The sequence below is a fragment of the Pangasianodon hypophthalmus genome, chromosome 6 (genome assembly GCF_027358585.1).
Source record: "Pangasianodon hypophthalmus isolate fPanHyp1 chromosome 6, fPanHyp1.pri, whole genome shotgun sequence".
NCBI classification, from domain to species: domain Eukaryota; kingdom Metazoa; phylum Chordata; class Actinopteri; order Siluriformes; family Pangasiidae; genus Pangasianodon; species Pangasianodon hypophthalmus.
In genome coordinates, this window is record NC_069715.1 from 10,958,224 (window position 1) to 10,976,245 (window position 18,022).

The window sequence follows — 18,022 nt, forward strand, 5'->3', positions numbered from 1 at the left end:
GTGAAAGCTGGCTTACTGATGAAAGGAGTTAACTTTGAGTTAAAATTGAGCTGAATCACTGAAAATCACTATTGTTAGCTACTTAGCAACCCAGCATAACAACCCACATGGGAAATGAACAGATCACAATAGACCAATAATAATAATGGCATAATTATATACTTGTGAAGTTTTGTCATCATTCTGAATTCAGTGCTTTGTGAATAACTACATCTCACAGCTCCAGGTCTCCTCATTTGATCCTGAGCTCGGGTTACTGTCTGTGCAGAGTTTCACATGTTCTCACCGTGGCCTTGTGGGTTTTCTCTGGGTTCCCCGGGTTTCCTCCCATCTCCCCAAAACATGCATGTAGGTGGATTGGAGACTCTAAATAGGCGTAAATATGTGTGTGTGAATGGGTTGGCATCCCATTAAGAGAATATTCCCACTTTGCGCCCAGTGTTCCCAAGATAGGCAATGGATGAAGATGAAAAAAAAACACAAATCAGTAGCTTGGTGCCCCCAATGCAATTGGAGTACCCCAAAGAGCAAATCCAGGCAGTTCTTTTTTGTAAATTTCCCATAACACATCCACTAAGTTCACACCCAATTTATTAAATTACACACGCAATTAGCGCTCTCTATTTGAGATCTTAGGAAAAAGCAGGGTCTGATAGTGCCATTACATGCTCATAAACAATTAAGAAGTCATCTGGAGACACTATATGGATCATGACTTTAGTGTGTAAAGTAGCAGTTAGTGCTTGGTTGACCAAAATGAGAGCTCTAATGGATGCTACAATATGACATGGCCTCAAGCCATATCCGCTTGGCTTGGTCGTCTTTCTTCATGTGGGGGCTCCAAATGATTTGCTGGAACAAATAAGGGAAAGGATACTGGCACAAAAAATGAGCTTGGATGAACAAGCTTGTAACTACCCACCACTCAGCCCTTCCAATCTGTTCTTGTTACTTTACTGTGCAGTATCAGTCTGTGGGTTTCTCGTTTCAAAGTGGTAACACAGTACACTGTCTCTAATTAACTTCAGATAAATATCAGTCCACACACACACACACATACACAGCACGTGCAATAATTCCAAGCAATGTGCCAGTGCCTGAGGATTGCAGACGGTGAGGCGGATCGATGGAAGACAAACAGCTGTTGGACACCGCGATTCCATTACCTCCCTACGGTGGATCAAAACATTGCCTGCGCCAGCAGTAAGCAAACCTGGCCAAACTCTGAGCATTGGGGCAGCTGAAGATGAGCCACACCGCTGTGATAACTCAACTCCATCATGCTGGAGGCCAGATGAGAATGGACCTGCAGTGAGAGTTGAAACCAGAGAACACCCCTGTATGCCATTAGCTCTATTCAGCAGGCAATGAAGCGGTGCTGTCATATGCCTACAGCAGTATAGCGCCTACTATCTCAATTCATCTTTATTCCACTACCAGCATACATGTGTTCTTTACGAATAGACAGATGATTCCTGTTGTTTTTTGGGTTTTTTTACTTATCACATCTGCCTCCATGTGATGTCTTTCACTTTGTCTGTATGCTGTGTGTGTGGAAGTGTATTTTGTGAGACAGACAGACAGACAGACAGACAGACAGAAAGAGCTTGTGTAGGAATGCAGTCGTTTACTCTGGCATAAAGAACATGTTTCTTGTTCTCTCTACTTTTTCTCTTTGGAGATTTGCTTCCTCTAGGACCGAATTTGAAAACATTATCCAAAATAAGAAAAGTGATGTGCATTATCTCTACTACAAATAGTCTTTCATTATTGACAATAAATCCTTTTTCATTTGCTTTTTGTTAATGACACTAACATTCAACTTAATTACTGCTGCTTTCTGCAATCAACACGTTTGGGTGCTATTTACCAACACTAATTTGTGTTTAAACCATTCTCATTATCTGTACCTTCAACAAAATCAGTCTAAAGAGAAAAGTAACTAAAATTTTAGTACTGGAATGGTAATTTATTTTGAATATTATTTTTATTATTTTATTTTATTTATTTCTGTGATAAATAAATAAATGTTGGTATCAAAATCCCTTTTTTTCTTCAATCTCTTCTTAGCCTCTTTGAATCAGGTGATGAAAGATGACAGCTTTGTGTATAAATGCTGATCTATCATTCCATCACGCTTTCATGGAATGGCAGAGGAGGGGGATGTAAGTGTAGATATTTTTATCACACAAAGTGCAAACACAACAACTAGAAACATGAAAACAGGACCCATACACCTAAGCAATGAATACAAAGCAAAAACATGCAGTAATGGTGCTACTCAAGGTGAGATAGAGATAGAGCTGAGAGTGATTGAAAACATGTGACGTACTGGGGCTGATGGGAAGTGTAGTTCAGCGCCCTGTTGGCGCTATCATGACACTAGCTTTGGAATTTACACACAAAAAAACTAATAAAAGCCAATGCCTTTTTTTCCATGATATAAACTCCAGCAATGAACTGTATTAAGTCCAGTGCCACTGTCTGAAAATATCCTGTAACAACAATAGTTCACCCTGACAACCATGTTATTTTTTTGGGATAAATACACACATGAAAACAATGAAATGCCATTTGAGGGCTATAGAGTATTTAATATATACAGTGCTTTCTGTTGGCCACTGGTTGGAAACTACAGCAGGAACTATATTGATTTTTTTCCCCTCCACTTCAATATTATGGGCTTTGGTGTACAGATTCATGACATACAATCTCAATGAATCCCAATTAAGTCTATTTCAGTTCCAGGTTGGAACACTACAAAATGAGGAAAAGTTCAAGAGGGGTGAGTACTTGTTAGTGAAAAGTACTGCAAATGTGACATTTAATAGCGCTTGCTGAACCTTTGTGCAACTCGCAGCAACCACCTCTTACAAGACTTCACACTTTTTGGTGCTGTCACGATGTGCCTTGTGAGAACCGTAGATCTCACTTTGAATTAATTGTGTAATAACAAGCAAACAAACAAAAAAAATAAAGAAAGAAATAATAATAATAATAATAATAATAATATTGTTGTTGTTGTTGTTGTTGTTATTATTATTATTATTATTACTATTGTGTCACAGTCGTGCAGAATGTAAATAAGGTTTTGCTATATGGATTCTTGTTTTCTAAGATGATTCATCGACTATAGTCAAATCCACACTATTTAAACATTATAACACGCTGTTTCATTTTATATATGAGGTCAAATACACAATATATTTCAAGGCCTTCTCACACAAAGAGTAATAATAACATCTTTGAGGACATTTGCAGTTATACAGCAATACAGGAATGAGCTCTGTCCTCATGCTTATGAAATCAAGAGAATATTCTGTAAATCATACTGCTAATTATTACATCTGTTCTGACATCTGTAGGTGAAACTTTTCTCTGTCTGGCTGTCTGTACTTTTCAGTAAGCCTTCTCAGTATGTCTTCTCACTAGCCAGAAAAATCTATGATAACATTCAAGTTATGAAGAAAAAGATTATTGATTCAGGGGACAATAAATACCATATAATATAATGTTCTTAAACTGCAATCAGCTGCATTGATAATCAGGTAGTAGTTTCACAGTCAGTGCTGTATCCGGGTGTCAAGCTGGAATTGTTGAGAAATTTGTAGGTATTTATCATACTCCAGCTCAGATAGGTGAAACCTCATCACAATTTTAGGCATGAAAGGATGGAGAAAGAGTGAGACAATCAATGTAGTAAATACGGAGCAAGGATTAGCAGGCTAGATTACTAACATTAACCCTCAAGACATGTACAGGTATCCACAGGGATTCACCTCACAGTCTGTAGGATATGTGCTGTTTATAAATATTGCAGGATATCACTAGTTGTTGATGTACAGTACTAACATTGCTGCTAGATCAGAGTCAACGTGAGATCTAACCAACAAGCTCTTGTTGAAAATAAAAGGCTTTGCACTTTTACCTTATATTCGATAACTATCACAGTCAGGTTAATGTGCACAATACATTTTTGATTCTCATGATAATTCTGTAATAGGGTCCCTGGAGGACTAGCGGTTAGGCCTCGGCGCTCTCACCGCTGTGGCCCGGGTTCGCTTCTCGGCCAGGGTACCAACCCCAGCCACTGGGGATGCACACGACAGTGCACTCCCAGTGCCAGTCCCAAGTCCGGATAAAATTGGTGAGGGTTGCGTCAGGAAGGGCGGCCGGTGTAAAAACTGTGCCAAATCAAATATGTGGACCAATGATCCACTGTGGCAACCCCTAATGGGAGCAGCCGAAAGAAGAACAACATAACACTTCTGTAATACCAGTGGTAACAGATTAGTTATATCCTTAGAGCTGTGAATACTTAAGGCACTTCCCAAACTGCAAACTACTGTACGTAATACAGATGAGTAGCATGTTAAAACAAAATCCAGCATAAAGTGTCTTAGTAAGGTGTTTGGCCAGCACAAGCAGCTAGAACAGCTTTAATGTGTCTTGACATAGATTTTACAAGTCCATGAAACTGTACTGGAGGGATGGAGCACTATTCTAGTTTAAGACAATTCTGGAACTCTTTAGTTCATCAAAACATACAGGAACTTCAGTGGAAATGTGCCTCATACGACACAGGAAACGTCACCCTCAATATGCCAGTCATACACCTATAAATGCTCACTGTTAGGGTTTATTCATGCACAGATTGGGCTTAGATGCCAGAAAGTTCCTTCCAGCCGTTGACACAGCATAAGCCCAGACTAAAGCTCTACAGTCTACATGCTCCTCTATGGTTTCAAACAAAGCAGACCACATGCAGCAGGAGCTTTTAGAGGGAATTAAGCAGGCATGACATAGACGCCTGACTCCAGACTAGTGCAATAATGGGGCTTTTATCATCACGGCCCAGTGTCCAGCAGCACTCTGGCCATGAATAGCACAGTGAAGAGCATAATTACACAGTGACCAGGAAGAGAAAGCGCTTCAGAGATGTCAATTGCATGGTTAGTTAGACCTTCAGTCGAAAATGTTCCGCTTTCCACTACAGGATGTGTCTCTAAAAGGATTTCTATGTGCATGCTCTCCCCACTGCTACTGTACTGAATGGAAAATATGGGCTGTAAATTTAAAAACCGTGATTATTCACCAGCTCCTGTCTTTAATGCGGATATAAATTATTCTAATTCAGCAGCTGCACCATGTTGGCTGCCTGCAGTTTGATCTCGAATCTGTATTTTCAAACACATTAGCACTTCTACCCACATCTTCTGTCTTCCCTCTATTTAAAAATCAGCAGTGATGCCCTTTATCTCAGTTATAGGCGAGAGTAGCAAACATCAATTAAAGTCCAGATGTCCAGATTTGCAAGAAAGCTGATCCCCAGCACACACACACACAGTCTCAGACATGTGGGTATTGAGAATAAAGATCTGCACTGGAGGCTTTGGAGCTTCTGGAGCCGTGTGTATTGAGGGACTGGGACATGGCATCCGTCACGGTGCCTGAGAGAGCAGCCTGGCTCGGATCTGCTTCGTCATCTATGAAGATGATTACTGCTGCTGCAAAATGAGTTGGAATTAGCTCAACTGTAATTATTCCTGATGTGCTGTACAGGAAACAGACAGAAAAATGCAGTCGTTCCTGCTGCCACAGAATTAGGCAATGTGCAGCAGTCTGATTAGGTGTGTGTGTGTGTGTGTGTGTGTGTCAGGTGGCCAAGATGAGAGCAAGGGAACAAGCCCATCTGTTTGATTAGACAGGCAGAGTGTAGCGCAGCACAAAAACATGCTATTAAGGAAGCAGGGCTTTCAGCCCATTCCAGGAGAGGTGCTGCTTTTTTTTTAAACCACAACTGAGATTCAGCTTATGACTCACTCGCAAACCTGCCAATCCAGCTGAGAGAGAGAGAGAAAGAGAGAGAGAGATGTGTGCATGTAAAGCCAGGCATGGTCAGCCTCACTCATTCATCACATCACAGCAAATATGGCAGGCTTTGATGCATGAGTGCTGCTGGTTGCGGCCGTGATTGCGGAGCTGTGTGTGGACAGCAAATAGAGAGATGTAAATGTCAAGTGGTGCGCTGAGCAAGGGCTTTGATCCCACCTGATTTTCAACACACTTCACAAGCACAGGCAGCTTCAGGAGGAGACAACACATCCAACACACACACACACACTCAGATATGCAGATACACAAACCTGTTGTTTTTTCATACTGAGAATTCATAGCCATAGAAAAGACAAAATACAGAAAAAAAAATGACAAAATGGATTTGCATGTGTGGACTGACGATGAGGTGCAACAGCTGCATCAGATTACACTTGAAATCTAAGACAAGAAGACCCAAATCTTATACAGAATCTGTTTGAAAAGTGTTTGCTCCACTGCAGTGGATTCAAAAACAGTACACCACTTATCATATTCTGACACCTCTACACAAGGGTGTAATTATAAAAAAAGAAATATTAAATTGCAAACACTTTATCAAACAAGTAATTACAGACCACAAACTAACAACCTGGTCAGCATGATAAACGGAGTCCGAGCACATTCATAACACACACAAAACAGCAACGAGCAATTAGCGTTTTCAAAAACATACATTTTTCCCACCCATACAAAAACAATTAAAATATATTTACAATTTCTCCACCTTGGAGGCATTTTTCGAAAATTTTCATTTTCAGTGACACAAAATGCATTTTATCGTGTGGACCAGAGGCCAAAACCTAGACACAAAAGAATAAATTTTCAAAATCATCCATTTGTGTGTGCTCGGGCCTCAGAAGAATGATACAAATGCATATTTAGCACAATAAGAGTGAAAAGAAGCTATGACTAGCAAGCATGAGCCAGATTGCTCAAACACTTTATTTATTAGAATGCCCCAGAACAGAACAGCAACGAAGGACAGCAACAATTAACCAAGGTCTGTAATGAAAGAAGTTGTTCGATCAGCTGAGTGGCAGAATCAAATGCTACACATTATCTTTCTTGTTATCTGCTGTAGCCATGGGGTAAAGCCTTTCTTCTCTCAGGCTGTCATGTTTTAGAAAATAGCTAGAAAATGGCTTTTAAATGGCTAAAAATTGGCTAAATATTTTTTTTTTAATGAGAACATGCTACACAGACCAGACACTTTCACAAAGAATCTAGCTGAGTGATTACTGATCATACAGAATACATGACAATTCACCCTCTACCTTAACTTTATTGCTAAAGAGACACAATTCCACACAGAAATTGGTTGGATATATAAACTGGCATTACAGTAAACAATCTGGTTTTGAGTGAAATGACTTGGCGTCATCCACAGACTTCAAAATACAACTTTCCATTAATGGCACTACCACAGTATATTGCGCTGTTAAGACACATGACTCCACTTGCTTTACATCGATGCAAATTCTATGAGAATAAACTTAACACTTACGCATTGTTCATACAGCAGGCCAAATCTGATTTGTTTGTTGAGTCAGATTTTTTAGACAGAGTATCTATAACACAAACTATAAGTAAGCAAATTAAATTGGTTTGTCCAGGCTGGAGTCACATTTGCTTGAATATCGCTACTGGCGTGTATATGCTGAATAATGCAGGATGGGTAAATGTTAGGTTAGATTACTACTGACTCAAAGATTTCTCTCTGGGGTATGGTTTATCATAAGAGCAATGTTCAGTCATGATTTACAGTAGAAGGCTTAGATGCTTTCAGTGCAGATGACAACTGAAGAAACTGAAGAGAGTGGTGTATGCCATGTTTGTTACTGCCTTCACTGCATTACACCAAAGTAAAATCTGACTAGTTGGAAAATTATGAAACTATTTAAATTATAGTATTTAAGTCCACTTATAATAGAGAAATCAAACATTTCCAGCCATTTATTTCAAATGAAAGCTCATTGCAACCTCATATATATGTATAGATTTTTTCTATTCAGAATGCAGAATACCATTTCTGCTTAAATCACATATTCCAAAAAAAAAAAAATATTGTTCAGTCTTTCACAATATGATTTTAGATGTTATGATGCAAACAAGATATCTAGCAAAACTGTGCATTGATACTTACATGGTAAAAAGCTATGGCCTCTCGGTCCAGGGCGCGGCTCACTGCAACCTCTCCTGTCAGTTTGTTGATGCTGAACACACCTTTCGGATCCTGATCTGCCCCTTTTCCCGTCAGCCGAAAAATGTGGTCCTCTTTCATATCAGATGAGATCACCTGCAGCATCAATGGACACATAAATGCATATTCAACATTCAAACAACAGCAAAAAAGCAACAATAACAATGTGTTACAATCCAATAATAACTCAATCAGTAAAGAATGAGTGTCGATGAGTAGGAATGATTAGCCTCATCATTTCAATGGAACAAATTAGATTGAGTGATTATACTGGCATGTTTATATTGCGTGTACAACTACACTAATATGACATTGTTATGGTTTTAATGAAGATGGTTAAACACTCAATTTACTCCTGTGGCTCTGTGTGTGACAACACAAATGTATTATATTCCAGTTGATTATATGCGACCTGTAGTACTTACATGTGACTGGGAAGGTCAGAAGCGTTCCAGGAGGGTGCAGCCAGTTAGGAGAAAACAGAACAAACACACATTACAAACACTCCTTTCAGTAATAAACACACACAGCATATGATATATGGAATAAACGTTTTAATACCACAGCTCTGTTGAATTTTCGATCCTGTAACAGCAATGCCCATAGTGTTTTATTCAACTTATTCCACAGTGATTTGACAACAATTCCAATTTTTAATTTGTGAATGAACAACTCGTCATGCTTTTTAATTGCTTATAGTTACATTTAATGTTGTGGAACATCAATGAGACAAGTTACTTCCTTTCATCACTAATGTTTTATCAGCTATAATCAGCTATATGTCTTTTTTTCCCACTCTTTAAGTTAATAAGACAAAAAACACACAACTTGTCATGTTACTGAGAAACCAGAAAATGCAAACTCCACCATCCTGAAGACTCTCACATGGTGGAAAACTCACCATATGAATGCGTATAGTTTTTGCTATGTAAAATAACAACACATTTATTGTCTTGTTATTAAATTTAACCTATTATCTTATTAATCTTATTATGAGCCTTGGATTATGTGGACTGTCCGCCATACAAGTCCCTGTAAATGAGCCGTTACTATGGAAACTGCATTAATATAAATGTAAACCACAGTGCAGTTGAATGCTTGAATTTGATTGGTCAGAAGGTGTGATTATTTTCATATAACAGCACAAGCAGTTCCAGCTGTAACAAAATAGGTTAATATTAATGCGCTCATTCTAGTACATTATTGTTTCTATAGTAACAGCTCCTACACAGATACGTGTACAGTGGATGGACCAAGACATCTAACACTAATAATAAACAAATTTAAAAACATGTTTTTTGTTAGGAGATTATGTTTAAATGTTTATTTAACATTTATGGAAGGAATCTCTGTTGTAAGTGCTCTCATTCTCGCTTACACTTTCTGTTTTTTTGGTTAAAATGACAGGCTGTGCTTTGTGTGAGCGTGTGAGTGTGTGTGTGTGTGTCTGGGGGGGTGTTCGTGAGGGAATGACTGCTTATCACAGCTATAACGTAGATGAGAACTAACTCACCTACCTTGTCTCTAACTAACTTGTCTCTCGGACGTTACACAATTTTAAACTATAAACCGCTAAACTGTGCAATTTATGTTTTATTAACAAATTAAACATTGAAATTGTTGGCACATCGCTGTAGTATAAAAGGAATAACACACTCCAGACCACTCCATGCTGTTAAATGAAAATAATACATGGCTGCCAGACAATACATCTGACTGCAAGGTTTATATTAATGTGGCATATATCTATATATCCATATCTATCTATAGCATATATGGCAGTAAAGAGTAAAGCTGTAACTTTAGATTTTCTACCAGTTTTCAGGATGGAGAGCTTTGCTATTTCTTGATAACATGTCAAGCTGCATTTTTGTCTTATTAGTGTCAAGAGAGAGAAAAATGAGAGGCTGGTGAGGAAACTGTTTATACTGTAGCTGGAACTAATTTGTTTTGTGGACATGCCACAACTTTAACGTAACTATAATCAGAAAAAAAATATATAAAGTATGAAAAAAATAGTTTTGGCAAATTGCTGTGGTATAGGAGGAATAAAACAATTTAAGATGTGTGGTTGTATGAAAATGATCAACTTCACACCCCATCGTTAAAGAAATCCTCAGTTATAACTGTTAATGTCAGGCACACTATTTTATCACAGTTTTATGTTGGCTGAAGTGGCCATTTAAATGCATTACTTGTTATGTAATGACTGTAGGCTGATCATAGATTTGTTGCAGTACCCACACACTCATTTAACCACTGCATGGTACATTTAACCAGTCAATTACAGTGAGTAGGAAACCCCAAATTTACAGACAAACCGAAGCAAAATGACAAACCGAAGCAGAAAAAAAAACAGAAGCAAAATAGCACATTAATCTTTTTAGGTTTGTCATGCACATCCTTATTCCCAGACCATGTTTAATGCTGGTTACTTTTAGTCTATCACAATTAATTACATACTCTGCAAACATTGTTATTATCCTGAAAAACACTCGCTAAGCACTTTTATGGTGCTATAATAAAACCTCACAAATGTATAGAGCAGGTTACGCAGTTGTAACTTACACAAATATTTTGTAAATGTAACTCAGAGAATGTATGCTCAGAGATCTGTAGTATAGCAGTATCTGCTTTGGATAGCTGGAGTTTCAGAGCTCACACATTCCATTAGGGCTGTGCAGCTTATGCTCTCCTGCAGCAAACTCATTGGGCTGTCAAGAAGATGCAGGAAAATCAGGGCAGATCTGTCATAAAGAAGTATAAATATGATGAATTATGGCCTGAGCACAAATGTGCTGTGTCATCAGGGGCGGAAAGTAACAAACTACATGCACTCTCATTAAAGTACTTGAGTACATGGTTGACTGTCACGGCATTTTGTGGAGTAGAAGTAAATCACAGTACTTTTACTTTTTACCTGAGATTTTTTTTAAATAAACTACATTGGTTTCTCATCAGCATTACAGAATAAAGAAATGATAACGCATTCAACCCCAGATGACTGTAAGCCAATTAAAAATCAGTGTGCAAATTTTAATTCAATTTTGAGACCCTGTTTCCTGTTGAGTCATTTTGAGCGCAAAATTCTTAGTCAGCAGCAGCAATGTGTGAGACTGTGAAGACACATGAACATCATTAGCCTAATTTATCTGTTTTAAATGCTTCAAAAGGAAAAAGAGTAATAATGATCTGCAAATTATCTAAGCCAAAACCCATGGAGATATCGGCATTTCATAGCTCAACGGCCAACCCATGGAAACATGTACAATTAAGCCATTAGCTAGCTTACTGAGCTAGACTAGCCAGCTATTTTTTCATGATTAACAGCTCGCAAGCTTTGTATTAAACTTAAGATGACATTTCGATGTTCAGGAGCGATTACATCCTATAGCTAAGCTCAGCATCTTTGCTAGATAGCTATCTATGTAGCTAGAGACATGTATTTAACATAAGCTAGGTAGCTAGCTAATATACCTAGCAAACTACTGAATCCCTAACAGCATTAGCCAGCCAACATTACCTTTCTTTATGTATTGTTGATAATGAAGGTGCTGTTCACTTCTTCATAGGTGACTTGGTTAGTTAACATAATTGTTCAAAGACACAGAATTGTTCAGATATATTTCTGAAATATTTTTGGATTAGTTGTGTCAGTATAAAATTACATATAAAATGTAATTTCTAAAGTAATTACTCAAATAGTTTTTCACCAGATTTACTCTTACCTTAGTAATTTTCTTGATTGTTATTATATTATTTATTACTACAGTAGCAGTATTTTTTACCCAAGTCGGTGTGTTTTGTACTTTTCCATCACTGCCTGCCATTCACAACACTAACACCCAAGACTGCAGCAGTCTCACAGCACTTCTATCTCCTCATTCCTTTATCTTTTCCATTCAGCTTGGCCTCCAGGAGACCTCACAGTGGCCGCGTGTTTGTCTCAAGAGTGGTTGCTGTAGAAGTCTGCTCTCTGCACAAGCTTGTTTTCCGTTTTGCTGTACACAGCAAACGACCATGCTATCGATTTGTCGGTACAATAAAAAACCAAAGTTTTTAGAGGTTTTTTTTTTCTTCTCAGAGTTATTAAAGACTCGATGAGCTCCTGCAGCGGTAGGAGGAGGAGACAAGCGGGAGAAAGAGTCAGAGCTGTAGCTGTAGAGACACCAAGCCCCAGGAGGACTGATGGGATGCCAGCAAGGAGGGGAAGGTGATAATGATGGAAGAATAGAGGGACGAGTGGTGCTGAGGTGAGCTCAAACTCCGAGAAGACAGGATGGGAATGAGAGAAGAGGTTCAGAGTGAACAAGGCTAGCTGCAGGGTGCAGAGAAGGTGTTGAGATGTTGTGGCAACTGATCACAGGAGGATCAATTGTCACTTCCTTCACTGCTGTACTATTTACAGTGCACACACGTGCCCCACACACACACACACACACTCACACACACACACACAGTGTTGTTCAGCTTTTTTCTCAGTTATTAAAGGCATGCCGGGTGCAGTCTATCGGGAAGTGCTCACCTATTTCTATCAGCTCTCATTAGGAGCAGAGAGAACATAAAAGAGAAGCAAGCTGCTGTCACTGTGGGGGTATGACAGCGAGGAGGAGCTGCAAACACTGATGCTGTACACAATGCAGTGCAGCAGTCAAAGGGAGAGGAGGAAACCACACACACATGCGCGCACACACGCGCAGCTGGTCTGAGTATTTCAGAAACTGCTAGTATCCTGGGATTTTCACACACAGCAGGCTCTAGAGTTAACACAGAATGGTGCAAAAGACACACAAAAAATTTCAGTGAGTGGTATTTCAGAGGAACTGCCTTGTTAAAGAAAGAGGTCAGAGGAGAATAGCCAAAATGAATCAAGCTGACAGGCAGGCTAGGGTAACTCAAATAACCACTCTTTACAACCATGGTGAGCAGAAAAGCATTGCAGAACACATAAACACATCAAACTTTGGGGCAGGTGGACTATAACAGCAGAAGAGGACATCGGGTTCTACTCCTGTCAGCCAAGACAGAGGATATAGTGAGCACTGAAACTGGACATTTATAAATATACCAAGGTGTGGTAAACACACAGAGGTTTTCAAAGGCACATTTTTCACTGTTCCCCAGGGAGGAAAATTGTGGCTACTGGAAAAGATGCTAACACACTGAAGAAACAAAATAACAGTGGAAGTTAGCAAAAGAGGTTTTTGAGAAAAAAATACAATTCTATATTCTAAACAAAACCTTTTGAGAGAAGTTCCTTGCTCTCTTAGCTTCAAGATTGAGAGTCAAACTGAGGTAAAGGTCGCTAGCTAATGTTACTATATCTAGCTAGCTTGCCTTTAGCTCCTTGCTTGCTTGCTATGTTGCTTGGTCTATATGTGTAATTTTATCATTTTATAAATGTATGAGAGAAGTTCCTTGCTCTCTTAGCCCCAAGAGTGAGAGTCAAACTGAGGTAAAGGTCGCTAGCTAATGTTACTATATCTGGCTAGCTTGCTATTAGCTCCTTGCTTGCTTGCCATGTTGCTTAGTCTATGTGTGTAATTTTATCATTTTATAAATGTATCCTGCTATAACAGGGGCTCAGATAATTTGAGCAGGCTTGCTAATTATTATATGTTTATTATGTTTTTATGCTTAATGAGGCATTTGTTTGAGCTCAATTTGTCTCCTTTTGCTCTTATTTATGCTGTAGTCCTTCTGTGCACTCTGGCTTGAACGATGTACGCCTGGATATTGCCGTGCAATAATAAATCAAAAACACTCTTATTATTCATTAGATTGCTTGAGTAATTCATGCTCTCTGTTGTAATGCTGTACTGAAGAAAGCTAGCAAAATTATAGTCTATTTTTTCAATAAGATATTTGGCTCTGTAGCAGCTGCCATCTGTACCATTAATCTTTGTTTCCTTTTGCATCTGTCCTCCCACAGATATCTGGCCCAAAGTAGTTTCTTTTTAAAATTTATTTGCATCTTTAATACTCCATTCACATCTGGTATTTACATGTGTTTTAGGTAATTGTGGTCAGTAATATGTGGTCAGCTGACATGTCTTAAATGCCTCTTTACTGACCCCTTGTCACTACAATCGGATGCCAACTGTGCCAAAAGCAACATGATGTCTTCAAAACCAGCCTCAAAGCTACTCGTTTAATATCAAAACTCACACAAAGTGTATATTTAGTTGTCAGATGACATTTTCTAATGAAACCACTGGACCCTGGATTTGTCAATAATTCGTCTGTGGCAGTCTGCGTGGCATTTTGTGCAGCTTTAGCTCACCTAAACACTTTATTCATCAATCACATGAACTGAAAGGTGCTTTTAACGAAAAGAAAGCAAAGTGGATGAAAAAAAAAACATGTAGGCTGTAGCTATAGCCCTTTTTAAAACTGGTGCAAACATAGTAATAACAAATATCAAGTCTTAAGCAGGTGTACTCCGTATCAAATCTGTAAAAATACTTCCAAATGGGACAACATTACTTCATATAAAAATACACACTATTTAAAAGTCCAAAATTCATATTCAAAAGTAACTTTATCTTTATATGAAGCAACATTAAAAACTTTATTACACGTAAAACGTTTTTTCACCAAATATTTCACCATTCATCTTGTTAATCATGAGAAAACCATTTCACTGACAATTTCATTAATGCACAGAAAAGACCTGGAGTGGCCAGTAGTGCATGGTTTCATAGTAGTGCATGGTTTCATCGAGCTGCATTAGCATTTACATTACACATGCAATGGGCCCATATGTGTCCCTGGCCATCTCTCAATGTGATTTGAGTGTAGGGCTCGCAGTACGTCTCTGAGACCTCTTGTACTTAGCACTGGCCACTTGTGATCTGATTACTCCAGAAGTAGAAGGTGTACAGTACTGTGTAAAAGTCTTAGGCACATGCAAAGAAATGCTGAAGCAAAATGCCTTCAAAAATAAGGAAATTAAACATTTCTGCATATATATATATATATATATATATATATATATATATATATATATATATATATAAAGAGGAGTCAACAGTAATAAATGAAAAAAAAGGTCAGTATTGAGTGTGACAACTGTTTGATTTTTAAAAATGCTTCAATAGTCTCAGGTACAATTTGTGCAGTTTTATAAGGAAATTAGCTGTAGGTTTTTCTAAGCATCCTGGAGAATCTGCCACAGTTTTTCTGGAGACTCTGACTGTCACACCTGCTTCTGTTTTTGCAGGTAATCCCTGACAGCCTTCTTTTTTTTTTTTTTTTGTCTGGAAAGTGGTCTATTATGTAATATGTTACTTTCATTACTGACATACAAACATTTTCTGTAATATTTTATTTTTGTTGGAAAAGTAATGTTTGGGAATGTTTTTGGGCTGACTCAATAATGCAGAAGTCATAGAATAACAAAATATGTATGAAAAAAAAATAATTTACACAGTACTGTATACGGCACCCAAGATGTACCGTCAGTAGTTTCCCAGTATACATACCATAATGATCTATCAAAAAAGGGTGTCCTAGTTATGATAAAAGAATGATCATTTTACATTATAGCATTTTTTTGAAAAATGTTATAATATCAGAGTAACAGCAAACAGACGTATTGGTCCAAGCTGATTTTGAAGAAAAAAAAAAAATTCTATTCATGGCAAAAGAATAATTATGAAAATGTTCTAAAGTCAGAAGAACAGCTAACAAAGTCACTGGACCAGCCTGCTTTTATTTTTCTGTATATCAGTTTGCAAATCTGAGAAGAATCCAGAATAGAATAAAAAATAAACATGTTTTGGCTGGAATGTCCCCTAATGTGTGTTAATTAAGAGGTTGTATTTTACTACTTGCGCAGGATAAACACATCTCAGATAAACTGTGAAAAGAGATTTCAAACTGTCTCACTATTGATTCAGTAACTGACAGTATTTCACTACAAGTATTTTACTATTTCCTTAAGTGCAGACTCTCTCTCTCTCTTTCACACACACACACACACACACACACACACACACACACACACACACACACACAGCTGTGCCCCACATATTTGTCAGGAGGAGGTCAAAGCTGGAAGTCTAATGGCAATCAACAGTAAAGGCTGGTTGATTCTGATTATCCACAGATGGTGTATGGTTATTAGGACAGCAGAGGGAAAAGAGCACTGGCCTTGTATTCCACTGTGCTGATGACACTGACACACACAGACACACACACACACACACCCTCATCAACTCTTCAGTAGTTTAGAACAATTGGGGAATTAGTCCAGCTGATTGGTTAAGCAATTTGGAAATCAGTTTAAGATGTTGAGAGGAAACTGAAATGATTCATATTCTGACCCTGATTGCAGAGAATGGTAAAGAGTAACACTTCAAAAAACCTTTTTTTTTTGACAAAAATGAGCACTGATAGTTGGAATATACTTGCATTATGGACTTATAGCAGAGTGGAAAGGGTGGTCACACTAAGAAAATCTTCTCCAGGTCACCTTATGTAAATGTGTATCAGAAAAAATAAAATATTAAATATCTCTGCTGAGAGCATTGCAGAGCGAGGCAGAAAAAAAAAATCAACTGCAAGAGTGACTTCTATAATTAACCACAAGATCAGAGAGACAGGCTGCACTACAGGACAGCAATGAGGAACCTCAGGAGGTGAATAGCCACTCCATTTGCAAAAGTGCATCGTGACACATGAGCATGGCCCCATGTTAAATCTCTTCTAATTCCAAAGAGTCATATAATGGCAAGCATGAAATCATGGCAAATCTGCCCTTTATTGCTTTTTTCCCTCCTTACAGCTCTTCTTATCAGCATGAATTTCACATTAGCGTGATCCATTGGGGAGCTTCACCATGGAAAATTCTGCAATAACTCGATTTGCCCCATACCTCATGTCTCATCCTCGGGAGAACAGTCGAGATCAAGGCATCGAAGAACAGAGAGGTATGAAGGGCTGCCTTTGTGTCTGTTTGAGCATAATTAACACAATCATTTAGTGAGGCCTGAGGCAGAGACACACAGAGAGATTTACTGCTTTACACACCAGGCACAGACGTGGTCTGTAGATGAGCAAACAGTTTCGTGTGTGTGGTAAAGGGGAAGGGGAATAAAGAGTGGTGTAAGGAATGGTAAGGAGCTGGAAGTTCATGAACAATGCGTAAAGTAAGGAGTGTAAGGGCAAGATAGAGAAAAGTGAAAGAGGTGGAAAGATGAGGCTTAAATGACTAAACAAGCTCAGAAAAGTCTCTGAAATAGAAAATGGGCACCATGGTGGTGCATTGGACATTAACAGCTCCAGGGTTCGATCCTGAGCTCAGGTTACTGTCCATGTCAACTTTTGCATGATCTCCCAGGTTCTCCAGTTTCCTCCCATCTCCCAAAAACATGCTAGCAAGTAGACAGCCTATACTAAACTGCCCCTGGTGTGTGCAAGGGGCTTTGCTATGGACCGGCATCCCACCTAGGCTGTATTCCCGGGATAGGCTCCGGATCCACCACAACCCTGATTAGGATAAAACGTTTATTCATACTAAAAATGAATTTATGAATGAATGAACCTTCAAATGTGCTGCCTAATTGCACAGCAATTGGTTAGTAGTAACAAATGAAAGGGTTGCGTTCACCTGTTACTTCTTTCTGTTTACTATCCCTCAACTTTATTTGATGGACAGCTGCCAAAAAGCTAAGAACCCCGGATATGGAAAATTGAACTTTATATAGGCTTTTGAAGTTTATTTCAGAATGTTCTCAAAAAACACTGCTGTGATGTGATATGTGAATTTTGGAAAACAGCCAAAAAAAAAGATAAAAATAAAAAAAGGTTTTCATACCAATAATATACTTTGACATCTCTACTTTAAGAACACATAAATATATTTTACCAAAATGATGTGGAAAAGTTTTGTATTTATTTTCTAAGCTTGCCTTGGCTGTCTGCCTGCAGCAATCATGTTGT

General features: G+C 38.4%; 1 protein-coding gene across 1 annotated transcript in view; it reads right to left on the minus strand.

Annotated features, from left to right (window-relative positions):
* Positions 1-18,022, minus strand: part of cdh13 (cadherin 13, H-cadherin (heart)) — a 338,039-nt gene that overhangs the window by 174,779 nt on the left and 145,238 nt on the right. The window contains exons 5-6 of the mRNA XM_034305493.2: positions 8,503-8,508; positions 8,021-8,173 (exon numbers count right to left, since the gene is read on the minus strand). Of these exons, the coding sequence (XP_034161384.1) occupies positions 8,021-8,173; positions 8,503-8,508 (159 nt within the window). The remainder of the gene's footprint in view (positions 1-8,020; positions 8,174-8,502; positions 8,509-18,022) is intronic.